At 40.6% G+C, this 25927-nt stretch overlaps 3 protein-coding genes across 8 annotated transcripts; all 3 read right to left on the reverse strand.

The window, feature by feature from the left end:
- Nucleotides 1-725: 725 nt before the first annotated feature.
- LOC308119630 (obg-like ATPase 1) lies at nucleotides 726-9973 on the reverse strand. 3 transcript variants are annotated; one of them, XM_080479781.1, is made up of 12 exons: nucleotides 9759-9973; nucleotides 9490-9575; nucleotides 9109-9203; nucleotides 7926-8069; nucleotides 7721-7848; nucleotides 4505-4680; nucleotides 4347-4427; nucleotides 3242-3339; nucleotides 3013-3153; nucleotides 2681-2777; nucleotides 2065-2187; nucleotides 726-1922 (listed from the first exon to the last, which is right to left on the reverse strand). In XM_080479781.1, exons 3-12 carry the CDS (start codon nucleotides 9201-9203, stop codon nucleotides 1821-1823), a joined length of 1185 nt encoding a protein of 394 aa, XP_080335907.1. In that variant the 5' UTR covers nucleotides 9490-9575; nucleotides 9759-9973; the 3' UTR covers nucleotides 726-1820. The 3 variants fall into 3 exon arrangements, with proteins under 3 accessions (XP_080335907.1, XP_080335906.1, XP_080335905.1); XM_080479780.1 differs by having other exon boundaries at nucleotides 9490-9661; nucleotides 9759-9930; XM_080479779.1 differs by having other exon boundaries at nucleotides 9490-9633; nucleotides 9759-9924.
- A 1232-nt stretch (nucleotides 9974-11205) lies between these two features.
- On the reverse strand, nucleotides 11206-15077 carry LOC308120252 (transformer-2 protein homolog alpha-like). Of its 4 annotated transcripts, none has more exons than XM_080480753.1 (9): nucleotides 14890-15059; nucleotides 13990-14135; nucleotides 13404-13531; nucleotides 13151-13310; nucleotides 12825-13013; nucleotides 12428-12543; nucleotides 12191-12343; nucleotides 11987-12057; nucleotides 11206-11736 (listed from the first exon to the last, which is right to left on the reverse strand). In XM_080480753.1, the coding sequence occupies exons 2-9, from the start codon at nucleotides 14053-14055 to the stop codon at nucleotides 11726-11728; spliced, it is 894 nt and encodes a 297-aa protein (XP_080336879.1). In that variant the 5' UTR covers nucleotides 14056-14135; nucleotides 14890-15059; the 3' UTR covers nucleotides 11206-11725. The 4 variants fall into 4 exon arrangements, with proteins under 4 accessions (XP_080336879.1, XP_080336881.1, XP_080336880.1 ...); XM_080480755.1 differs by having other exon boundaries at nucleotides 13884-14135; XM_080480754.1 differs by lacking the exon at nucleotides 13990-14135 and having other exon boundaries at nucleotides 14890-15077.
- A 2340-nt stretch (nucleotides 15078-17417) lies between these two features.
- senp2 (SUMO specific peptidase 2) lies at nucleotides 17418-25245 on the reverse strand. Its single transcript, XM_080479283.1, has 17 exons — nucleotides 24893-25245; nucleotides 23624-23685; nucleotides 23414-23526; nucleotides 23264-23330; nucleotides 23055-23133; nucleotides 22496-22670; nucleotides 22199-22305; nucleotides 22010-22092; nucleotides 21631-21679; nucleotides 21253-21322; nucleotides 21013-21150; nucleotides 20742-20873; nucleotides 20117-20341; nucleotides 19862-19941; nucleotides 19667-19751; nucleotides 19014-19109; nucleotides 17418-18419 (listed from the first exon to the last, which is right to left on the reverse strand). The coding sequence occupies exons 1-17, from the start codon at nucleotides 25069-25071 to the stop codon at nucleotides 18357-18359; spliced, it is 1803 nt and encodes a 600-aa protein (XP_080335409.1). The 5' UTR covers nucleotides 25072-25245; the 3' UTR covers nucleotides 17418-18356.
- Nucleotides 25246-25927: the final 682 nt, after the last annotated feature.

Raw genomic sequence — 25927 nt, forward strand, 5'->3', positions numbered from 1 at the left:
CATACTGGAGGAGTTCGTCCTCCATATTCATCTTCCCCTTGTGGTCACACACACACACACACACACACACACACACACACACACACACACACACACACACACACACACACACACACACACACACACACACACACACACACACACACACACACACTTTCTTAATAATACAGAAAGATATTTGTAAGTAAAACTATGGAGTATTTGATAAGTTTTATTTCTTCCTTCGCCTATTCAGGCATGTTAATTACATATATGAGGTATGTACGTGTCTATGTTTATATGGGTGTGGGTACACTTATAGATTATTTTCTCAGAATATATTTTCATAAGGTATCGATTTATATTATCATCATAGGCTGTATATGTATGTGTGTATATGCAGACTATATGGATGTTGGCAAGTATGCGGTTGTACACATGTGAAGTGCCATATGTCTGAAATGAACTAATAAAAAAAAATCTAGATTTTGTTCTGATTGATAACATGTCTATTTTGTTGTCTTATATATGGGTTTATAATGTATTCATATTATTTTTTCAACTTATTAAAATGGCTGAGTAGGGCACAATCTGCTTCATATCTTTCTGTGTGTGTCTCTCTCCAGGTTTAAATGATTTCAAAGAGAACAAAGAAAGTTAGACCATTAAGCAGTTTACATTCAGCACTCCATCCTCTGTTGAGATTTGTGTGACATGAAGAAGATTGAGAAACACAGAAACCAAAGTTCTGCTTGTTTCCTTTTATTGAAACATGCATATTGCGAAAAATGATCTTTATATCTTGGGTCCCTTCAGGTTAAAACAATTTGATCCACAATGTGAGAACTTCTTTGACAAGTAGATGAGACATTGTTATTGTGGAGGCAGTGAGGGAAGGTCAAACAGAGTACTTTGAATATGTGCAGTCTTGAAAATCCACAGTGAAGCACTGTTGTTACACAGACCGAGTTCTTAATACGAAGTGCCTGGATTCCTTCTCACACCAGCACAAAGCAAGTCAATAAAATCAGTTTTACGCATCACTGTTCATGTATTTGTCGAGGCTCTATCAGGGAGACTTCTTTATAAAATATTCCTGATACTCAGAACACAATCCAGTCCAGCTCCAAGTGAAACACTGATGACCTTCACTCTCTCTGAGAAGCAAAACAATCCTTTTTAGAACACCACATATTTTTGCATTTTCCTTGTTAACACCAACTTGCATCATAAATAATGGAAAAGCATAAAATGATGAATGAAAAATACTGAAGTTTAACAGTAAACTTCACCTGCTGCAACCGTTAAGATTACAACAGGTGGTTTATGAATCATCTACGAGCTTTGCACTGATTAAAATCTTACCTAACCACTATAATGACAAATGTCAGATAAAGACCGAAATGCAGGAATCAGTCAGGAATTAAAAGAAAACCCAAAAAAATCCCTTCCAACTCAAAAAATACCAAGGAAAACTCTTTAAAATGAAAGAGTTGTGGTGTAAATGATTAAAAAGGCCTCGTGTGTTCAAACACAATCATGGAAAAGCACTGCATACCTTTGTATTCTGTTTTCACTTCTGGTAATATTTCCATCAGTTACACTTCTTCCTTGATGTAGAAAAGCTGAAACATGATGAACTAAAAACGAAACGGATTTCTTTTGAAGATCTGAGGGATTAATGTGAATGTAATAATTTCAGTAGTGGAAAAAAAAAAAAGAAGCCGTGACAACAAGTTGATGCTTTGTACTCGGAAAAGGATAAAAACCATCACAGTGCAACACTGGTGGAAAAAAACTGAATCGTACTCGAGTGAACTCCCCGGAGATTGTGTGGGCCTCTATTTCTTTTTGGGTGCGTTGGGTGTGTTGAATTTGAAAAAGATAATGTCTCCGTCCTCCACCACGTAGTTTCTGCCCAGTTGCCTGTACTTCCCTGCAGCCTGGAAAAGAAGTGCGAAAACAAAGATGAAAAAACCACAACGATGACCTTTGGCTCATTTACCAGGACGCGAGGCGTTAGTGCCACAAATTTAACGGCGCAGTCCTTCTAAGCTTCCGAGCAGCCTCGACGCACACACCAACCTTGGCGGCACTCTCACTGCCCTCCTCTTTGAAGTCGCTGTACTTCATCACCTCGGCCATGATGAAGCCTTTCTCGAAGTCGGTGTGAATCTTTCCTGCAGCCTGGGGAGCCTTGGAACCTTTCTGTTGGGGGGACAACAGAACATCCCAAAATATATCAACACAATCCCACCTTAAGGGGGTTCAGCGCAGAGAAGAATACACACGATAAGGAGCTCGGAGAAAAATCAGATCTCATAAAAAGCTTTAAAGCTGTAAAGCCTTGAAGCAAAAAGCCATGAGATACTAAAAATCTGTCTCGTTTCACACGGTCCCAGCAGCCTGGTCATTTTACTGGTGAGTGGGCTGCTTCCAGAACTCCTTCGTCTGTACAGCAGATTAATATTTAGTGAAGTGGTGCAATAATGACAAGGGAAATAACCTGCAACCTGTACTTGAAACTCCAGATATAACTGATGTGTATAGATCAGTAATAAACAATGTTTACACTGCATGTTAAGCTGCTCTGTAATGGAGCCACATGGATTAGAGGACAAGCAATACCTGGGAAAAAAAGTGAATCTGGTTTAAATTATGAATTTGAGTTAAATATTTCAGGTGTTATGTCATCGCTCACCCTGATGGTCCATGCTCGCACTTCGTCCGGTCCCGCTGTGAAGAAATACTCCAGCTGTAGCGCCGCGTAGCCGGTCTTTATCAGTTTGGTCAGAGAGCTACAGGCACACCAGAAACAAACGTGAGCAGAGATGACCACGTTTAAGCTGACGCATCAGCATTTAAAGCTCAAGTTTCTTTCAACATTTAGGGTGATTTTACTGCATTCATCAGATTCTCGTTCACACTTTTGTAATTTTGTGGATTTGCAGCTTTCAGCCTTTGTTTCACGTCTACAAACCATTAATTAAATTTCCTTCTTATTGCTGAAAATAAATCTTTAACAAGTCTGACCTCTGTGTTTTATGTTCTTCGCAGAATTTATTCCTCTCGTCCTCCTCCATGTCGAACAGTTTGGACTCCACAGCGCCACTTATAGGAATGACCAGCGAGCCGGGATCATGAGCATCAACCCACTCCTTGATTTTTGCCAACCTGAGACCAACAAAAGAGATGAGCTATTCTGAATAAACATGAAGCACAACCAGGAGCTTTAGTCGGTGAAAGGAGGATGCGAACGCACCACTTGTTCTTTTTCCTGATGTAGTCCTTCTCCGACAGATTAACCAGATAGATCATAGGCTTGGATGTCAGAAACAAGTATTTGTTCAGCACCTCGATCTGTGGAGAGAATTTGAAAAGCCATTAGTCTCAATAACGTTTATAGAACTGATGAAAAAGCTACCAGACATCGGTTTTTACAAAAACATTACATTTTAAACTTAGTTAAGCGTATTCTGCCACTGTTGAAAGGATAGGAGTACAGCCAATAACCACAAATCATATGATATGGTTGGAGAACGTTCGGTGCCCAGATACTCGTCACCACAGAAGTCACTGAGATTTCTGCAGTACGACTGTTGAGATAAAATTCAGTAGAATGTAACAAGCTTCTCATTTCTGACAAGTCTACAGCCAGAAACTCAATATAAATCCAATCTGAGTAGATATAATTGCATCCATTGGATGATTATGTAATAGTAAATACACAAAATGAAAGGAGGAAGTAGAAGCTTACTAAGACAAACTTGCCTATCACATGTTTTTTGATGAAGTTCCTTTGAAGACCGTTTGTTTACTGTAAATATCCAAACGCTCAACACCATTACTGCCGTTTTGTGACGAACGATAGTCTGAATTGTTTTGTTACATGTTAGTGGTTAGCACTCCCACCTCACAGCAAGGTTAACATCAGTTATGGCGGCAGGGTTCAAATTACAGAAAAATTAAAACAATTCAGCAAAGAGTCTTGACATACACAGGTTCCTACAATGCAGTAATCTGGATTACACACACATATATATATATATATATATAAATAAAGCTAGAGTCTCTGGGGCTGTTCTGTGTAGTGTTATTATCAACTCTGTTGGTTTTCTCCCCTGGGTACTACACTTTCGTCTCTTAGTTCCAAAACATGATATTTGACGTTACTTTCAGACTTTAAATTTCCTGTAAGTGTGAATCTGAGTGTCTCTGTGCGTTTGCACTGTGATGGATTACCAGGGTGTAATCTGATTCAACACCCACACTCAGCTGTGATTGAAGAAGTGTCTGATAGGTTAGGTTAGAAAATTGCGAGACGACGCCGCCGCCTGTTGAAAAACTCTCTCTGCTCTCATCTTTACCTCCTTGTCATTCCAGTCGAGGTAGAATCGGATGTGTTTCTTCTCCTCGACCAACCAGGTCTTGACCTTCAACATGATGTCCTGAGGAAAATCAATCAACAGATTACTGAGCTGAATCTTCCTCCTCCAGCAGAACTCGTGGAAAACTCTGGCCTTACATATTCAGGTTTGAGTTTTTTGTCTCCGCCCCTGACAGCAGTTTTCTCCAGCTTGTCAATAATGGGAGCGATCATCTCCTCGTCTTTTAGCCGGAGCTCCTCGTGAATGATCTCAATGTCCCTCACTGGGTCAACGTTTCCCTCCACGTGGATGATATCCTCATCATCAAACGCACCTTCAAAAAAAAAACCCCACAAGAATCAGCAGTCTGGTATTATAAGAATTCAATTCATGAATAATGAAGAAAAACAAAAACAAAAACAAACCCACATATGGCAGAAAATGACTTCAGTTTTAAAGTGGAACAGTAGATAATTATACAAAAGTTGCCAGTTTGTTTTTGAGTGCATCAAGAAAGTGACTGGTACGTCTCTTTATCCATGGACGCATATAAAAAAAAAATTAAAACGGACATGTTTCTGTTTTGTTTTAACAGTGACACTTCTGTAGATTCTAGATTCATTACACAAACTGAAATAAACTCCTTTTATTCCTCAGGTCTTTAAAGAGATTCTAGTCATTGTGTTTATTTACTCACGACTTTGTCCACAACAGTTAAATCAATAAGCAGCTACTGTAAAATGAACAATTTCAAGATGTCTGAAACCGTTGATAAAATTCTATGCAGCTGTTTGCTAATTTTTTTAAAATCTTATTACACTGTGTATAATTGTTTGTGATAACTAAAGTACTGAACTTAAACCAAGCTGCTTCATGACAAGTTATTGGTCAGAGAAAATACTCAGCACCAGCTTTTCAAAGTAGTACTTTGAAGATGTCTTTCCAAACAATAAGCAAGCATTTCCTTAAATATTGATTAAAATATTATGAGCAGGAGAATCACTATAGTTATACAACAATGCAAGTTCACAGAACATGTGCAATCATTTATTTCATTGTTCAATTATAGTTTCACAACTGAAATATTTGCTAAAACCACATTGTGTATGATTTTATTTTTATGTTTTTACTTGCACCATGAAAAATCTCACTGCCAATATAACAAACGATTGTTTAAATCTCCTGTGTGTTGGCCGCCTGCCTTTGCAGTGAAACTTTCTACCACAAGGCACATGTAATGAGTCATTCTCAGATCTCCTAAATTCTCAGTCCAGCAAAAACAAGGAGGAGTTGACATTTGTAGAGTGGCAATAAAAAGAATGGCGGAAGATTTAAACTCGCCAGGCAAAGTTGGGCTCACCACCGCCATCCAGTGGACAAACATCGAACCACACCCATTTTCACTTGCATGAGTTCAGCTGTCTCAGACAAATAATGAGCAATATAATGATCACGGCTTAAAATCTTTGGTGCTAGCTCATACAGTGAGACTGCCTGGCCCCATTTCCAAGCTCCCATTTTTGTCCAAAATTTTGGAGAAAATTTTTTTTATTCAGATGAAGTCATTCTTGGATGAAGATGAGATCCCTGAGGTTTTTCAGTCTGGTTTTAAGAACCTCCACAGTACTGAGTCAGCTTTATTAAGGGTTTTTAATGACATTTTAATGTTGAATGATTCTGGCCATACTGTGGCTCTGGTGCTGTTGGCCCTAACTGCTGCGTTCGATACAGTCGACCATGAAATCCTCCTGTATCGCCTTGAAAATCTGGTTGGCATTCGGGGATGTGCCTTAAAATGGTTCAGATCCTATTGAACAGGGAGGAGTTTCTGTGTTAAAGTTGGGGATTGTGTTTCCTCCACAGCCCCCCTGTCGTATGGAGTACCGCAAGGGTCCATCCTTGGTCCTCTCCTGTTTTCATTGTACCTGCTCCCGCTAGGATCTGTTCTCCATAGATTTGGGGTGTCATTTCACTTGTATGCTGATGACAGCCAAATCTATGTGCCCCTGAAGCGTGAGAATGCTTTCAGTGCCACTCAACTTTTGGAGTGTATTGAAGCAATCAAATCCTGGATGTCTGCTAACTTTTTACATTTTAATGACAGAAAGACTGAAGTCCTCCTAGTGGGGCCGAGCACTTCTGGTACTGCCGCCCTGGTGAACCTAGGATTGCTGACACGGCGAGTTTTTTCCATCTGAGGCAACTCGCAAAGATAAAATCCTCACTTTCAAAACATCATTTTGAAATCCTGATTCATGCTTTTGTCACGACACGGCTGGACTATTGCAACGCCCTGTACACCGGCATCAGTCAGTCCTTACTGACACGCCTGCAGCTGGTTCAGAACGCTGCAGCGCGCCTTTTGACTGGCTCACGAAAACATGATCATGTTTCACCTATTCTCTTCTCTGCACTGGCTCCCAGTACAATTTAGAATTGATTTTAAAATTCTGTTATTTGTTTTTAAATGTCTTAATGACCTTGCCCCTCGATACCTGTCCGACCTGCTCGTGTCGTACTCCCCAGCACGTTCACTCAGGTCAGCTGACCAAGCGTTGCTTTCGGTCCCCCAGACGCATCGCAAACTAAGAGGAGACCGAGCGTTTTCTGTGGTTGGTCCCAAACTGTGGAATGAGCTTCCTCTGTTCATTAGACAGGCTGACTCCCTTCATGTTTTTAAATCACATCTCAAAACACGCATGTTCTCTCTGGCTTTTAACCAGTGTTGAAGTTGACTTTTACTGCTCTAAGTGTATTCTGTGCTGCCACTGTATTGTTGTATTTATAATTGTATTTTTATATTGTTGTACAGCACTTTGGTCAACTGAGTTGTTTTTAATAGTGCTTTATAAATAAATTGGATTGGATAATGTACTGACGGTGTCTCAAAACTGGCAATCGCCCCCTCACTACACTGCACACAGCTGCTGTGAGCTACAACAAGAAAGACAATCAAATCGACAGCAAGCAGTGCTGCACCAAAAACAATCGTTTACTGATCATCATGGAGATAAATACACCCGTTTTTCCCCCCTCAGTGACAAATGTCACTGGCACAACTGAATTATTGGTTCACTTCACTTATTTACCGAGGGGATTAGTGGCCTACAGAGATGACATACAGAATAACTTTATTACAGTCAGATATACTGTTGTACACAAGTTTATGAAATTGTATACGAGTATTTACAGACTCTACCTTTAAATAAATTCTACTTATAAAATGCGTTCCTGCGGTACAGCTGATTTCATAGGCACCCATCCTATTGGTCTCTCCAGGCCTAAAAAAAATAACTTGACTAAAATCCTTTAAGTGAGCCAAAATTGCTTTAGGAATCAGCCGAGTGTGAGCTGAAGCGACTCCGACAACTCACGAGTCATGTGGAAGATGCCGTCACAGGCACTGATGTGGGAAAGGAAGGCGTTTCCGAGCCCCTGTCCTGAGTGCGCTCCTTTCACCAGACCAGCAATGTCCACAACATTCAGGAAAGCAGGGACTTTACTGGAGAGACAAAAACAAGAGTCTGTGAACGCAGGGTCAACTACAATTAGCAATAGAAACACATTGACAACACTCACCTGGCTGGTTTGTGGTACTGACAGAGGAAATCGAATCGCTCGTCAGGAACAGGCACCCTGCTCTCGTTTGGGTCGATTGTGCAGAATGGGAAGTTCTCTGCAGCGGCTTGGCTTTTAGTCAGCACATTGAAAAATGTAGATTTGCTGCAAAACAGTGGGCAGTAAAACAATCAGGCTTGATTCATTCACTTAGTTCCTCTATACAACTTCTAAAAAGGGTTATTACATACTCATTGCAATTTAGACATTTTGTCTCACGTCCTAGAAGAACGTTAGATCCTGAATATAGGAATAATTTAATTCAATTATTTAATATGAGTAAGATAATTTTTTCAAGATAAGTACTGTAAGCTTTGAAAGTATTAGGTTTGGGGGTAAGACATATAGAATTGTTTATGCACATTTTCACATACATTCACAAAATCAGTCAAAAAGGTTGACATGTCCTTGATTGCATTTTGACTGTTTGCAAAAATTTACAATTATGTCATCAAGCAATTATCTGATTTAGATAAAAGAAAAAGAAATTAACATTTCCCTCACAAATGCTAAACCAGTTTTCTAAAACATTGACAAAATAAGTCAAAACAAAAGCACTACATGTCCTAAAATAGTTTTATATTGTGAATGAAGTTTTGAGGCTCCACCGTGGTATGGTGGGGAGAAATCAGGCTTCACAGTAAATCTGGGTTGGACTTGGGGGGGGTCTTTTAATGTGGCGCTTGCATGTTCTCCATGTGAGTGCGTGTGGTGGAGGAAGTTTCAGGCACTCCGATTTCCTTTCACAGTAGAAAAACATCTGTTCAGGTTAAGTTCGTCGCTCTTAACTGTTCGTAGGTGTGAATGTGGTTGTTGTCTGTTTGCAGTGTGATGGACCGGTGGCCTGTCCGAGGTCCACCTCCATCTTCAGCTCCAGAGCATCCTCACCCTGAGTTGTGAAAAAGTGCTACAAAAGAGGGATCCCTCTTTCAGATCTTTCCTTATTTTGCGGATATATGAAGTATTACATCAAAGTTTGAGTAAACTTCACACAGGGTACCTAAAAATGCAATTAAGCCACATGACCACACACCAAACCTACATAACATACAGACCACCTACCCATCATGCACACGACTCAATGGATCTCCCCTGCAGCAGTTTAGAAAGTTTAAAAACCATCTTGTTTTGGGCACATACTCACCCAACATTGGGTAACCCCACGATTCCAATTTTCAGTGACGTTCCAAACCGTCCAATTAATGGGGGCTGTTTCGGGTCTGCCTTTTTTGGTGGCATCTGCAAGAATGAAATCAAACCGTTTTATATTGTAACATCTGTGTCAACCTGTGCCAAAATAGGTCTGAGAGGACCTATGTTCGTATATTAGTCGCTGATTAGGCTGTGCTGAAAACGTGTGACTTCACTCATTGAAACATGCTAATGCTATCAGGCGGCTAACTGACACCGCTCCTCCCGACTCGAGAGCTAAAATAACACAGTGGACAAACGCTGCTGCCAGAGTTTAAGACGGCGGAACCGGAGCATGGAAGCTTCCACACACACGGAGTGACTCCTTGGCTACCTTTAGGTTTGTTTGGAGCCTGTGGGCTGCGTACGGTCCACTCCTCGTCGAGCTACCCTCAGCGGCGGCTCCACTGGAAAGACAGGCTGAGAGCAGGGCGGAAGTACTGTGACGTCGGCCGTCTGTGATTGGTCGGAAGAAAAGCTGGACGACGCGTCAAGTGAAACGACAACTAAATATGAAGCACGTTTATTAACTCAGCTTTATACTCAATTGCAGAACCAATATTTACGTGGTATTTTTTTCATGAAATGTTTGATTACGCTCACTCCGTCACGTGAAAAAGTAGAGGGTGGTGGTGGTGCAGGTCCAGGAGTTAAAGGAGTCATATTGTTTCTTGCCCCAAATCCAGCTTTTCCTTGATTTTCAATCATTTGGATATGGCTGCTGTGTCCGTGTGAGCTGGACTGACTCGTCCATACAGCCCCATCTTGTGAAGAGGAGGAAGTACTTCCTCTCCTGGTGCCATGTGCCAGAGCAGAGCTGCTGAATTGTGGGAGGGTCAACGGGAGGGCCTACCTTGATTAGGATTGGCTAAACCCCGATGACGCTTTATAGAGTTTGATTTCTGATCTACTTGTTGGAGAGCAAACATTTTAAAAACTGAAACAAGCCAGGGAGAGAGAGAGATTACATATTTTCTTCACTTCTGGGGCGCCATCCCCAGGTATGGGGCTGTATATTACCTTTGGAAAACCATTAGAAAGTGAATTTTGCATAATATGATGGCTTTAAAATAAAATCCATACACATTAATTTACAGAATATAGAATAAATGTCAAATAAGTAGATACATGTTAAGGCTCGGCAATAGATACTGAGAGAAACGGCTCAGGATTGACCATATGCTTCTCTGTGAGTCCACCAAAATCAATACATCTTTTACAATAATGTACCTCATTTTCAAGATTTCTCAGCCAAGTAGTGTTTATTTTTCAGGATCCCTATTCTTCCTGGCGTCCAGAAAGTCATCCCTTACATAATGCTCATATAGATTACCCTTGAGATTCATTAAAAAAACATCCAATAAGCATAGAAATGACCAGTACCGATATTCACAACCAAAACAGAAAAAAAAAAATCATTGTGGCTTTTAACAAAATCAGAATTAGATCAAACACAATTTCCTTATTCACAACTGCACTTAAAGTGTAGTGATTTGTGGGTAAAATACTCCAGTGTGAAAAATCTCTATAGAGAATTAAAAACTGCTTTATTCAAGCTTCACTTTTTCACCAACATAGGAAAAATAATAAACAGAAAGTGTGATTATATCAACACAATCCTGCCTTTCCTTGTAACTACAGGTTTTATTTAACAGAGGGGTCATTTTGCCAAGTTTTAAAGTGACAAGTCAGTAGTTTTGTTGAATCCACTATTCCTCCAGGGAGGTAATAAAATTTATGACAGCGAGTAACTATGCTGAAGAAATTAGAATTTGAAGCCAAATGATTTGAATCAAACTCACACTTTGTATTTCAAACCCGGCTAATCCAGACTGTGGTTATAAAGAGCCTGAATGTTTAAGCCGGTAAAATTTGAGTAATGGAGCAAAAACTCTAATCTGTAAAAGAGCATCGAGTTTAATGGAGAATTGAAGTATATAGACATTTCAAGACTTAAAAAAAAAGGTCATCTTCTTAAAGTAAATTGAAGTTCCTGATAAGAGCACAAAACCAATGAACTTTACAGAAGAAAACACTGATGGACCGCCAGGGAGTCAAACATTTTATTGCTGAAATACAACCAAGAAAAACGTACTTTCAACTAGGTAAAACGATAAAAACAGAAACATGCCATTTAAAAAGGTATTGAAGAGGAAACTAAGATTTTAATAGTTTCAGAAGACCCCCACACACAGCAGGCAAATCATGACACAGACAGAAATTCCTGCCGATAAAACAAAGTGTTGAGCTAAATAAGCCCAACGTTTCATTTACCACTGCCAAGCAGACATGAAGAAAAAATAAAACAACATAACGCACATTGTATGCAGATCTGAATCACAATTTAAAACCCACCAATTCACATTTCCGGCTGAAGTCTTCTTCTTGACACTTGCTGCAAACTTCCAAGTAATCCATTACTCACATTGCAATGCTCATACAAAACTTTCCTTTCCAGATTTTTTATTTTTTTTTGTTGAATGTTTGATACTGAAAAAGATTCATCACATATATATTATGGTCAAAACATGAAGAGAAAGGAGTATCCGATAACACTCTTCTCTTGCTGCTCAGTAGTGACCTGAAAGTGAAATGACAGGATAAGAGATTAGATAATCTATTCTGGTGACCAGGTGAAGGTTGTATACAATGATACTTCAGCCCTTTCAGAACACTTGTTGAATTATTTTCATATCGAGTGTTTTCACAACGACTCTCAACAGTTTAGAGAAAGTATTTCTTATATACGATCACTCACAGAATAAAGAGTAAAGAGTTGTTAAATAGATTTGTTGTTGTTTGATGAGGAATAAAAAAAGGTTCAAACATACGTGGTGAGTAGGATCGTGATCGAGATCGGGAACGGTACCCTCGACTATAGTAAGGGGACGGAGATCTGCGCCTGTGGGGAGGAAAGTCACACATTTGAATGGTTTTTAATTGCTCGTCAAACCAGACTGAATCTCTAAATGTTTTTAAATGGTACTGATGTTGCTCAGTTCTGGGAAATAAAGGCAACAGGAGACAGAGCTCACTTGTATGAACGGTACTCTCGATCGTCGTAACGGTCATAGTCGCGATCGTAACTTCTCTCATAGCCCCGGTCGTGGTCCCTCGGGAAGCGGCGTGATCCACCGCCACCGCCGCCGCCACCGCCACCACCACCGCCGCCGCCGCCGCCGCCGCCACTGAAACCACACAAAGATTACAAAAGTTTTATCACCATTGCAGACAGAAAAACAACCCCATGTGCTGTAAAAGTTAAATCATACTATGTGGGCCGTCCCATGTAGATTCCAGGAGTGGGGGTGTGGGCACGCTTGGTGATAGAAAAGTCCACTCTGATCTGACGCCCATCCAGTTCCATTCCGTTCGCACGCTCCTTTGCCTAAAACACAGTAAAGACTTTAACTCATGATGTACTGATTTTTGTATCCTTTCCTTAGAAGAGTACCAAAATTAGATTTATAGTCACATCTCTACTGGATCCTTGTTTATGTCAGCAAAGAATCCAAACATCAATTAGAAATGAGTAAAGAAAAAAAAAAGTAAAATACAAATATATAAAATTACTAAAATATTCAGGCCTTCATGATATACAAATGATTTTGTGCCAGAAGGTTTGCAAAAATATCATATGAAACCGTGTGTTTTTCTTCTCAATCTTACCTCTTTGGAGTCCTCAAAGTTTTCAAAGTAGACAAATGCAAAACCCCTTGATCGTCGTGACTGCTGGTCATACACTATGTTGACGTCAGTGAGGGGGCCGTACTTTGAGAAAACATCCCGCAGGTCCCTCTCAGTGGTGTACAGGCTGAGACCAAAGACACCCAGACAGTTGTTGGGATCTGGGTTGACCTGTGTGGTTAAAAAGAGCAAAACTCATGAGTGACGTTTTCTAGAAATGTTAGGCTGTGTGTTAAAGACTGAAGAAGTTAAGTGCTACTTTATTATGAAGTATACTTTGCTGAAAGTTACTAGTGTGTGCATTATACTCTGTTTCCAATGTGTCTGCGACGAGTTGACATTGGGGAGCGGCTATGGCTTCGACGCCGACGGTCATCGGAGCTGCGGGATCGGCTCCTGGAGTGGCGTCTGCGGGAGCGTGAACGGGAACGGGAGTAGTGCCTACGTGAGCTTCTGTGAGACCGAGACCTGTGGACACAAGTTCCACAAAAGTTTTCTCGGGTTAAATAGTTGTTTTTAGAAGTTCTTGTCATCACACAAACGCCGGAACTGCAGTCTTACCTGGATTTGGACCTGGATCGGGACTGAGATCGAGACCTGGAACGGCGTTCTTTAGAGCGTTCAGGTGAATGCCTGGTGGATTTCACCGAGCCCCGGAGGGAGGCACTCCTTGAGCCAGCCCGCGAGTCCTGAACAAATTGCACACGCTGAGTTGAGGAGCGCGCTGGGGCAAACAGTGTCTTGCAGTAAAAATACAAGTTCGGGAGTTGACATCGCTCACTGCCAACATGGCCCTTTCGTAAGGGTTTCACCATACTTATGCATTTAGCAGGATTGAAAAAAGTAATTTTTTAAATATTGCACATTAAAAACACAAGATAGAAATTAGCTTAGCTGAAATCCACAAAATCAATTTTAAGAAAAGAGAGATTGACCAGTGATGTGGCTGATACGAAGAGGAGAAAAAAATTGAGCATGCGTAAGAGAAAGCAACAGGATGACAAGTAATAACATAGCAGGCTATTAGGAAATTACTCATACCCTGGTAAACTTCTGATCTTAACTTCACAACTTCATAACAACCCTTCATTTCTTCTTTCTTCTGTTTGAATTTATGACTTCTTTCTCTTCCTCTTCCCCCATTTACCATTACAACACTAGAAGCTGGGGACAGATCTGGATCGCTTCTTTTCAGCATCCCACACATTAGCATGCATCAACACCATCAGCTGCAAACAACAACAACTTCACATCTGAAAGGTCTTCCGCCTTTTTCTTTCTTCCAACCTCTGCCTTAACAAAGAACAAACAGGAATAAGGCATGTTGGCTTTTTGAGAAAACCAAGAGGCACAAAGAAAAACAACAAAGGCAGCAAAAATTATTCTCACGTTAGCTTGAATAAATGACATAAAAATGAAACATTAGGATAATTAACGTGAACTTGTTTAAAGGCTACTGAATGTGATGGTTAAATTTAACAGTAGTGACTATCAGCAAGTTCAATAGTCAGAAAAATAGTCAATGATCACTAAAGATGAAGTAACGTAACCGGTGTTTCAGATTAACTGGTTTCCCTGTTAACTGGTGACCGACTTCCTTTATCGCCCGTCGTTGCTGCTTGTATGCACATGTTAAAACAAGACTCACACGAGGTACGACACTTAGAAACATTATTGTAAATGCGGCGTGCGCCTGAACAGCAACAGATTTTGGTCGGGTTTTTTTTCTTTAACATCTACTGTCTCTAGCAGCAACAAAGAACGCCAAAGGAAATCCGCCACCAGTTAACGGGGAAACCAGTTAATCCGAAACGTCGTAGCAGTCTTTAACGGGCGCTAACGCCCCCGATAATACATTTGCGTTCAACAGTTTTCATTTCAATGTATCAACAATTACAGTCAACTTTTAAAGTACACATATTTATCATGTATATCAAAAATAACGGCTCGGTTAAACACATTTTTACTCGATGCAAGCCCTACAAAGCAGCTAACTGCCAAGCTAACTTCTGGCGAGACGCTGTTTTATCTTAAATTCGAAACTCACCTGCTCTCTGTAATCTTTCTCGTTGCTGCTCATTTTCACTCAATGAGAGGTGTCTTTAAAACGAATTACTGTGCGGCGCAGATGCGATAACGACTAAATAATCCGTTTGCCGAGCGGATGAGTGCTAATGCTAGATAGGAAAAAACTATCACGTTGCCAGTCGGAGGAGCGACTTCCGGTTCCGCTCCGTCGTCGGACGCGGGACTTTCTGTTTAGCTGCAGGAGTTCAGAGAATCACGATCTGCGAACAAAGAGCGCCGTTCGGAAACCCGAAAGCTAGTAAGCTGGTCAATCTTGCTTGCTTTGGAAATGAAAACAAATTATGGGGTTAGTGTGTTCAATATTTCAATTCTGTGGAAAACCATTAAAAACCCAGTGAAACAGTGCACTACCAGGAGGCCCCTGGAGGGATGATTTGATCATTAATCTGTTTTTCAGGTCAATGATCGGAATCATGCAAGCTGAAGGACTAACCCTTCTACAGGTAGAGGTTGTCCTTGGCCATGGGAGGCTGTTTTAATTTGATTCCCTGGACAACCACATGCTTTGTAAAATGTAAATAACAATGTGCCATGATTTGTAAATTGTTTTCAAGGTATCATCAGGTCAATGAAGTACAACGACAAGCTATTTTATGTTTTATGATTCACTTTAATGGGTTTTGAAAATATACACTTGTACACTTTTTTTTTTTTTAAATAAAACTGAATTGAACTGATTTAACTCCCATTTGTTGTATTTTCCAAAGTGTTTACAAGCCTGTGTAGCATCCTTTGCACAATGATATAGGTATTTAATGCACTTCCTGATACACTGCCGCCTGAGGGGTCAAAGGTCACAGCCATTCAGTGTCGAGTTTCAGGCTTGCCCCCTACGTTCTGAGTTTTCTCTGTATCCTCTGAATCCTTTAATGATACCCTGGTTGTAGATGCTGAAACCACGCTGAAATAATTTGAATTCTAGCAGAAGATGTCCAAGTGTCTTTCTTTCACTAGTTGTTTACGAGCTCTGCAAGCTCATAATTGTATTTACATTCAATTTAATTTACGTGTTCATTGTAAAAAAACAATTAAACGCCACATTTAAGAGAATTGGCAACTTTCAAAGGACAATAATTTCACTTTGATACTTTTGGAAGACAAAATGTATTTACAATTTGCCAGCTATGTAACTATTTAAAATTGTTTTCCAAGTTGCTGGCTGCTTCACGCAATATATATACACGATGGTGTTTAAAACAAAATCACTGGCTACTTCCTGCTGAATAAACACAGAAATGTGCAAAGATGACGACTTCCTGTATAAAGATCCCGTGACTCTGTGGGTGCATCCGAATAGTCCCTATCTCCTTTCGTATCCACTTTTTTTTTTAACTTCGTGGATGATGTCACAGAGTTAAGGAAAGGTGTTAGGAGACTTTCTAAAGGAGTTAGGGGAAAGGTGGTCATGTTGTTTAGACAATCGGACTGCACTTCCACTAGGCAATGTAATAATAATAAGAGCAGCGCAGGTTAGTGACGTCTGCTGTGGTGAAAAAATAAAATCTTCTGAAAATGGACTACAAAAGGCACATTTATAACACTTTGCCCTGTGCCTCTAACCACTGACATAATCTCAAATATCACAAGGTTTCAATTGAAATCAAACGACGAGGTTACGAGGAACAAAAGTGAAATGGCTGCCAGGTGAATAATGAATGCAAACTGACAATAGGTTGTACAAAACGTTTACAGTGTTCATTTTACATCATCTGCATAACATTCAAAGTTGGGATCTGGGTTTTAGATTATTTAAAGTTTTTCAAGGCATATTATTCCATTGGTAATTTACATGATCATTGTGAGTTTACCTGAATGCTCAGATGAGCGGGTCCCTTTAAATGTCACCATAAGGAATTGTGGGGCAGCATGATCTTGTCTCCTTTGGTAATGGATGCATCAGTGTTTCCTCGGCTCAAGAAGGTTATAAAGGAAGCATTGAGCCGCCTTTCCTTAGCTTATAGGGAATTCAAATGCTCCTTATCATGGCTGCCATTTAAACACTTCGGGGGTTAAGGAAAAGTGGATTCGAAAGGAGGTAGGAGGGACTATTCGGACACACCCCCAGTGTCAAGAGAAATGGAGGAGCAGTAAAGCCCTCTTGGGACTTCACTTCCTTTTTTGTTTTTTTAAAGACACCAGAATTTATTTATTTATTATTAAGAGATCATTTGATTGAGGAATCGTCCTAAAAAGATGACCGTTTTGCTAAAATACTCGGGGATCAATAAATATTTCAGCATCCATTCATTACGGTTAACTTGAACTGCAGGCAGTAATTTTTTTTTATACTTTTCACTTTCCTGTAAAATAATTCTCAGTTCTGCTGACAACGATCTTTCTAAAACTGTTTCGCGAAGACTATAATACTTCAGCGGGTTTAAGTTGCGTTGTCTCATTGTCAGCTGGTCATTACCAGCCATAAATAATCTCAAAGTCACAATCTTGTCATATAAGATGCTCACTATAAGAATTCATTGAGTCACTTTTCAGTCATAATTATAAAACAAAATACTTTATTACAGACAGGAAAACAAATTCAGAGTTTCAAACGTAAGCACAAGCATGCTTGAGTGTACAGTAGTTCACTATGGAGTAAATGATATCGTAGCTCTGTAGCAATCCTGAATGTTCTCCTCCAGTGAGGTCATTGGAAAAGAATTCACAGCTCTAACAGCATTTCATTGCAGACTCGAGGTAACAACTAATTTTACTCCACTCAGAGGAACAAAACTACACACACACACTCCAAAAACACATTCTTACTCAGGCAATCCATAAATAAAACAAACTTGTTATTCATCATCAACAATCCTCAATCATGCAGTCCTTGTAAGAAAACTGAGGAGGTATATTAATTTTCAATACTTTACAGAGAGATTAATTAGGCTTCTTGATGGAATATTAGTGTCGCTATTTGTCATTCATACTGCCTATCACATTTGGCAGCGGTAACAGCCAAAGTGTCACCGTCCCACAACAGTCAAATTCAAAGTCACGCTTCTTAAGTCTGCTGCTGGGTTGTAAACGACAGAGTAACTTCCCAAAAAACAAGACATGCTCAAATCAGAGCGAGGATGATGAAGGCACTTCAGGCAGAACTTCAAACAATAAAACTTAATCCAAAGTTAACATAACATAAGCCATTCAGTCAGTAGTGCCAAAGTCTGTGTAGATAAACACTTCTCACAGACCAATAATGTCTCTAAATACAACTCAGAGATTAAAAATGTCCCCGGCAAAGAGACGGAATCCTTTCTTAAGACTGGCGACGTCTCCAGATGAGTAGAGGGAGACTGTGTCACATTTCAATCTGAAGTTCACTTCTTTGGCCCATTTCTTGTTTTCGTCTTTCACACAGTCACTGTACACAGAGGCTGCTCTCGTAGACAAAGTCACTGAAGCGTTACAATTAATTGGAGATTAATCTTATAGTAGCTTCTTATTGAGGATTTCCCACATCATCAGCTTTCTGAAGAGAGGCATGTGGCACTGTGGAGAAAGATTTACTGGTTAACTGCAGTTTGTTAATACAAGAGTAGGAAAAAAATATATAATTACCATAATGACATGCATTTGTAAACTCGGACATTTAATTTCAATGAAATCTATTGGGAAGTGTGAAAGTGGTGGTCACTTGCAAGATAAAGGGTGAATTGGAGTTACAAATGGCTGCCATATTAAGTCTACGGATCAACAAATAGTGGGAACGTGTTGAGATACAGCACTATACACGTCAGCCCAGGAAGACACCAAGCAAGTGAAAGCTGAAGAAGATAGGTACATTAACATGCAAATATTGAAAGTAAAAGTGTCAAACACTTCCCAGAGAGCCTCTGTCCTACATGTTTCAGGTCTTCGTGTAAAAGGGTCCAAACACATGCAGGACAGAGGATCTCCAGGACTGAGGTACAACACCTGTGATTTTTAAAGACAAAAAAAAAACCTGGAAATCCAACTGAGAAGCTCGAAAATACTACCCACGGTTACTCCTCATGCTTACTAAAAATCATGTAAATCTTATTTTTTTAATTACCCAATGGAACCCTCCCTGCTATGCTTCAAAATTGATTATGTAGCAAGTACCTGTTTAAAGGTGAGCGGCCTCCCTCTTGCAATGTAGTCGGCATATTTACAGGCAAAAACACCACAGTCACTGCCATTTTTCTGTTGAGGGATTTCCTATAGAAATGAGATCATGAGTCTCACAGTCAAGAGAACACATAATGGTTACATCAGGGGCTTTCAAAGTGTTTGAGGATGGATTTCCTGACAGAGCTTAAATTACATTGTGAGCCCTAAATCTCACGCTGGTACAGAGTCTCATGATGAACAGTATTTTTTGCATGATTGCCAGAGTTTCTAATGTATTTCATATAATAATATAGTTAATGGCTGTTGGATCTATAGGCAACAATAAAAGCAGAACTCGACTTGTACTTGTTAGATGTTGTTCATTTTGTATTTCTAATAGGCTGTTGTAGCGATCACATTCATGGTTTCGCACTGAAGCATATTTAATTTTGACCATTTATTCATATTTTGCTGATATTTAATTGATTCACAAAACTGTATCTTGAATAAAAATAAATATATTTTTTAATCCTCCACTTATTCTCAATTCTCAGATGTTTGCTGTGGCTGTATGACACCCTAATGCTCCCTGGCGCCCCCCAGTGGAGGTCTGTCCCACACTTTGAAAAGCCCTGAGGTGTGTAACGTTCAGCAGTCTGACTTACTGAAGCCCTGAAGCTTCTCACAGTCCATTTGGTGCTGTCGAGCTCTCTACCCTTCTTTGCTTTGTGCTCCTCTTTAAGATAAAGTCTGAAAAAAACAAACAAATATGAGACTAATAATCAAGTTAAAACGAACACAGAGAGAGAGAGAGAAAAAAAAAAGTTCCTGGTGGTCAGACTGGAGAAAACTGGACTCACAGTAAAAGACTGCAGATGTCATCATGTCTCTGTCCCATCGAGTCAAACGACTTCACCGTCTTGGTCCTAAAATCTATCACCTGAGAAGAAAATGTTGAGAGTGGCTAAAAGCAGCAGCGCTTCATGAAGAATACCCAGCTGGTCAAACACATGGAGCTGAAGACAGAAATTGGTTCTCGGATAATATTTTGGGGGAAAATGGCCTAAAATGGAACGATGATATATTTACACTTGAACCAAACAGTGTGAACTCACAGCCAAAGCCCAGTGGACCCCGAGGTGCAGGGGGACCAGGATGAGATCGAACACAAAGAGGTCGACGGACTTGGTCCAGCGCTTCACGGCTCCGTGTCCTCCAGGTTGTCCCGCTCCTCCACCCTGAAGCTTCGGGAAGAAGAAGGTGCTGAAGGAGTAGACTCTGAACTGTCCGGCTTCGCCACAGCAGCGCTCCATGACCAGGGAGAGGTAGAAGTTCATCACCTGAGAGGAAAGAGAAAACAAGATACACCATATGAATACATAACAGACCAAATATTCTTCTTTCCTAAAACTCCACTGCTTGTAATTTTGAACCTAAGAAAGAAATAAAAACTGGACAGATAATCCATATTGTAGTTTGGTCCACTTTTGCATCCATTTCATTGTTTGTGTGTTTCATGAAGCGCAAAAGGGGAAGTTTTACGATAAAGTGGAATTGAATTCATTGGTTGACTTACAGATAAGCACAACAACAACACCACAATTGTATTAAGACACATTCTACAAAGCTAATTTTGGGAAAGTGGGTCACACAAACACTCGCAGTCCATCAATCACAGCCACCAAGCAGACAGTGGAAATCCTTTTAGGCTCCAAAATAAAATCACACTCACGATCTCACCTCATCGTTGAGCCAACCTCCTTCCTGCAGTGTGGCCAGGTCTCTCTGTGTGATGCGAAGCTTGAAGGCTGCACTGAGAACAAGGTTGGGATCACTCTGAGAGAGCGCCGCACCCACCTCCGCTGCCATTCCCTACAAACAGTGAGCGCAAGTCAACTTCACTTCTCGACGACTACCACACTCAGCTGGACAATAATATCACAGAGTGCAGATGAAGTAGTTCTACAGCTTTCAAACATGACGGTGTATCTTAAACAACGTGGGATGTCACCTTGGTCAGCCGAGGAATGTCCTCATCGCTGTGCCTTGTATGTGCAGAATGTGTATCTGGAGCGATGACGGGGGCGTCCACAAGATTCAGACGAGTCGCTACTTCGGTGGAAAGGTCCAACTCCGCCGTTTGCTTCTGCTGCAAACCAGATCAACCGATTTGACAAGAAATTAAAACTTTGTACAAAGAATTGGGACTAAATTAAAGCTTGGACACGTGAGGAGGAAGAGGAAGCTCCACCTTTGTGCATCTGACAGGTTGTACATCCTCAAAGGTCCCACTGACCGGCTTGGTGAAGGTCAAGCCCCACCTGGAGACAAATTACAAAAGAAGAGGAAGAGGACATGCACTCTAAGACCTTTTGAAAAGCAGAGTCCACTTCCAAATGCTTTCTGTAGTAATTGGAATCAAGTTCAATTCAAGTCTGAACACAGAACACAAAGAGCTGCCGGCTGACACCACAATACACCGGCATGCATTACATTTACAACAACACACAGTGCTGTGTGGTCCAGTGCATGCATTTTATTTGACCTATTTTAGTCCAAAGCGGGTTTTTTTTCTGCTCTGACAGCAACACTGAGCGACACACAAATTGAAAAGGGATACGACACCAACCTGTCCTTGGGTGCAGATCTGTTCTTCCACGTAAAAACATTCGGCGTGGCTGAGAAGCAGAGAGCAGCATGTTAGAATCATTGAAACCCGTTTATGAACTGAATGAAATTCAACCAACTTTGAGGCAAATCTATCAGAAGACTATCAAGTAATAAAAATCAATTACATCAATGGTATTTTAAAGTTTATTCAAAACAGTCCTTACACACTCATAAATTGTAGGACAAGAATAGACTAAAACAAGAGTATAAACTGACAAACAGATGTTATTTGCAAACTTAATCTGGGCCTACAACTGAGAAGTAACAGCAGTATTTAACAATTAACACCATGAATTTGTCAATCTGCTCATAGTTTATACGAGTAAAAAGTGTCCCACCAAGGTGCAGCGTCTTTCTTGGTACTGATTCAAAGGTTTTTCCTGAGGCAGCAGTTTTATGATCAACCTGTGACAGCGGCTTTCTGGAAACAAAGAGAGAACAAGTCAGACTAATCATCTGAAGTTTCTGGGTGCAATTGGCCTTGAAGCTGCTTTTAAAAGCTACGCATTAGGATGAGATGTACTTACTCTTGTGGCTTGGTTTGGTTGAAGGGGAGTGGTTGGCTTTTGCTGTATTTGTCCGTCACCATCTCCAGCAAGCGCCTGTAATGTTCCTTATCATTTTCCTTTATGGCCTACAGGAAGAGACACACATGACCAGTGCAGGTGTTACATCCAGATGCCAGCTTCGAGATAACTCGCTAAACTTTCACGGTGCAAATGTGCCAATACTACATGCATCTAAAGTTAAACCAGATGCCATTACTCATTTGTTTTTGAGTGCAAATGCATGATGCGATTTATGCAAATGATGGTGCAATTCACCTCTTCCACTGTCAGACTGGGCTTCGAGCAGCGGCTATGTCCAAAGCTATTGTAGACGAGGTCAGGGTGAGCTGCTCCTATCCTAACCGCAGGCCTGGTGGGCAGCAGCGGGAGGGAGCTTCTCCTCTCCCCATCCTTCCCTCGTTCTGACAGGCCTGTAGGGGGCGCTGCTCCACTGGAATTAAATAAGAGATAAGAAAGTAGGCAATGGAGTTTTGTCAAAAGCTGTCATTCATATCATTCATTCCTTTTTATTTCAGACATAAGTGAACACAAAATAAATTGAAGTTGAAACTCTAGATAAAAAGGCGTTTGTAAAGGGGTAGGAGGAAGCAAAAGCGTATTAAATGCCCTCTTCAGTCAATCTATTTGCAACCAATCACATATTCACAAAACAAAACAAAGCAAGTGAGTAAGTATCGGATAAGTAAGCAAGTTGTCCCGGTGAAAACAGCTAGTGGATAGTTGCCTCTTCTTCCCTACACCCTGTGAACACCACTTGTTTGTCATGACTGAATCCGGAGGACGGAAAACTGAAACAATCCATTCGATCACACACCTGTATTTCCTCATTACAGGTAACGAGCTCTGGAAGAGATTCTTCCCACCCCTCTCATTTACTCCGCCAATGGGTTTATCTGGGAGCAATCAACAAAGGGAGGACAAGCACAGGTGATGGATGACTCCACAACAAAGAAAAATGTTGGCGACACAAAAGAAAATAAAGGTTTAAAGGTTTTTCCTCGAGGATTATCTTCCCTCACTTACCCATTCTCCACTCAGTAACGTTCGGCCGTGAGGTATGAAGCTCATCTATGCCCAATAAAGTCACAGCCTAGTAGTGCAAAAGAGAAAATGGATGGTCATAAAATACAAAAAGTGCTATGCAAACACTATGTGAATGATAGCAGCACCCACCCGCGTCTCCTCGTACAGCCGGGGCTTCACACACCTTGTGTTCTGAGGTTTACGCAGCCCGAACAGACCTGCCACTCCAGCCACAGTCTTCTTCAGAAAGCTGATCACTACATCTGAATAAGACAACAACAGCCAGTCACATTTGTGTCACAGTGTTTTAGGGGAAAAAGAACAACAACCATCAAGAGGCTTTTAGGATTCTGAACAAACCTCGCCGAGGTCGTTTCACCTCGACCTGTTCATTCTGGGAAACACTGTCTGCAATATGCACGCTGCAACAGAGGAAAGCAAGGTTTGAGACAAAAGAGAGCATTGTCCTCTTCTCACTCCTGCAGTGCTACAAATATGTCCACATATAAAAAAAACTCAGATTGTGCCTCTCAATTTAACAGGTTACAGAAAAACAAGTGCAAACTGAAACTGTTGTCTTGGTTTACATGTACGTGTGTCGGTTTTCTCCAGGTATTCAGGTTTCCTCCAACAGTCCAAAAATATGCATGCAAGGTTAAATGGTGACCCTGAATTGCCCTTAGGTGTGAATGTGAGTGGGGTTGTCTGTCTCTGTGTTTGCCCTGTGTTGGACTGGTGACCTTTTCAGGGTGTATCCTGCCCTAGCCCATAATAAACCGGAGTCGTTACCCTGAACAGGAATAAGCGGTATAGAAGGTGGATGGGTGCATGACTAAACAACCTCTTTAATCTTTAATTCTGCATTAGTTTATATGAAGTACATCTTATATCACATATCTCAAGTACTACCACTAATTACAAAATTATTTGTACTGATATCATTTTCTCAATTTATTGTCCGTTGTCATTATCATGGATTTAATTTAGAAAGAAAAAGACACCCGTAACTGTTAAATATTGCAAAATAACCGGAAAACCTATGTTTTACGTAGTACTCAATATGATTGAATAAGATTTCCTTGGGGTCTTTAGACCAAATTCTTCCTTTAGACATCATATCGTACTCATATGAAGAGGTCACATTAACCATAACACAATACAGGAAAAAACTTTAATAGTACTATAATTTTTAATAGTACCATAATTTGTAGTACCATTTAAAGATATGTAAATTTATAGTTCATCTATATTAAAGTTAAAATTTATTTAATTTTGCTAACTACCTTTGGTTTTTAATTGATCAATAACAATAATTAAAGAAGTAATTTTAAAGACTGAAGACAACGTCAAACTAAATATGCTGGGAGCGATCCTAATGTAAATAATACGGACTTTTAGTTTGATCAAATAAGTTTGTTTATTCAGTTGCTGGCAACAACGAGTGAGTTAGTTTTATCTGTCCAACATGATATGTAATGCTGATGTTTACAGAGGTTGACGTTAGCTCGCCTTTAAGCCGTTTAATAGAGACAGACAACAAATCTTAAAATAACCGCGGGAGGACGGTGCCGTGACGTCTGCTTGACTGTAAACTGTTCATAAACCTTCCGACCACCACGGACCACCGACCTCTGGTAGCTCCGTTTAGCCGGTCTGCTGCCGCCCTCCTGCCGCCGCGGTCCCGCTCTCACGCAGGGAAGCGTCGGTATCTCTCCGTTAACGTTGCCGTGCGAGGACCACTCGGCAGGGTTTTGCCCCGAAACGGGCTCAAACAGCGATGAGAATCCGTCAGCTATCCATTCAAACATCACAGACAAATAGGATAAAATGGAAACGGGGTCCTCTACGCGGTCCAGGACTGATCTTGACGTATAAATAACGATCTACGACACACCGACTCCCGTTGCCTTAGCTTAGCATTAGCGTCAACGTGCTTCGAAGCGCAGGAACGTGCGTCACCCCGTGTTGACGTTTCACGGAGTGCGAGCGTTATGTTCCTAAGCAGGGTCCTGGTGGGCGGGGTTTCTGCGCGTACAGCCGCTTGTGAACCAGCGGCGTCTGCGCATGAGATAAACAAACGCATCGGTGACCCAGAGGCCAAAGAGCGTCATGTGCAGCTCGGACTCTGATTGGCTGAAACTGCTCCGCTCAAATACCAATTCTCGTTACATAAGTACGACCTGAGCTGCTCCATCGCTCGCAGTCTGGGAAATGCTGAGAAACAGATAGAAAAACATTACAATCTCAGTTTCAGACACTCGAAATATGACTTAACTCAAACGTTTCATTTCCATAAATATTTTTTGCTTAATTATGCTGTAATTTCCCCTTCAATTTCATCTCAATGGGTTGTCTCTTACCATAACTTTATCTTATATATTGAATGAATATGCGTCAAGACGGGGACGTTCAATAACTATCAATATGGCATATTTAGCAAACAGTTTTTATGAGCCAATGTTTTGTGATGAAAATTTCAAAAAGTATATACTCTTAATTGGGATAACCAAGAACTTGAGTCTCAATAAAACAATGCCAATCAATCGTCATTTTTAAATGTACCATGAAACTGAATTGTTCTTTCCCCTCCCCTAAATTAAACAAAATCAAAAAAGTGGTAAAATGCTCACGTTTTGGTATGCAATACTCATGTTGTAACAACAA

The sequence above is a fragment of the Lipophrys pholis genome (genome assembly GCF_963383615.2).
Source record: "Lipophrys pholis genome assembly, chromosome: 14".
Classification (NCBI taxonomy): Eukaryota; Metazoa; Chordata; class Actinopteri; order Blenniiformes; family Blenniidae; genus Lipophrys; species Lipophrys pholis.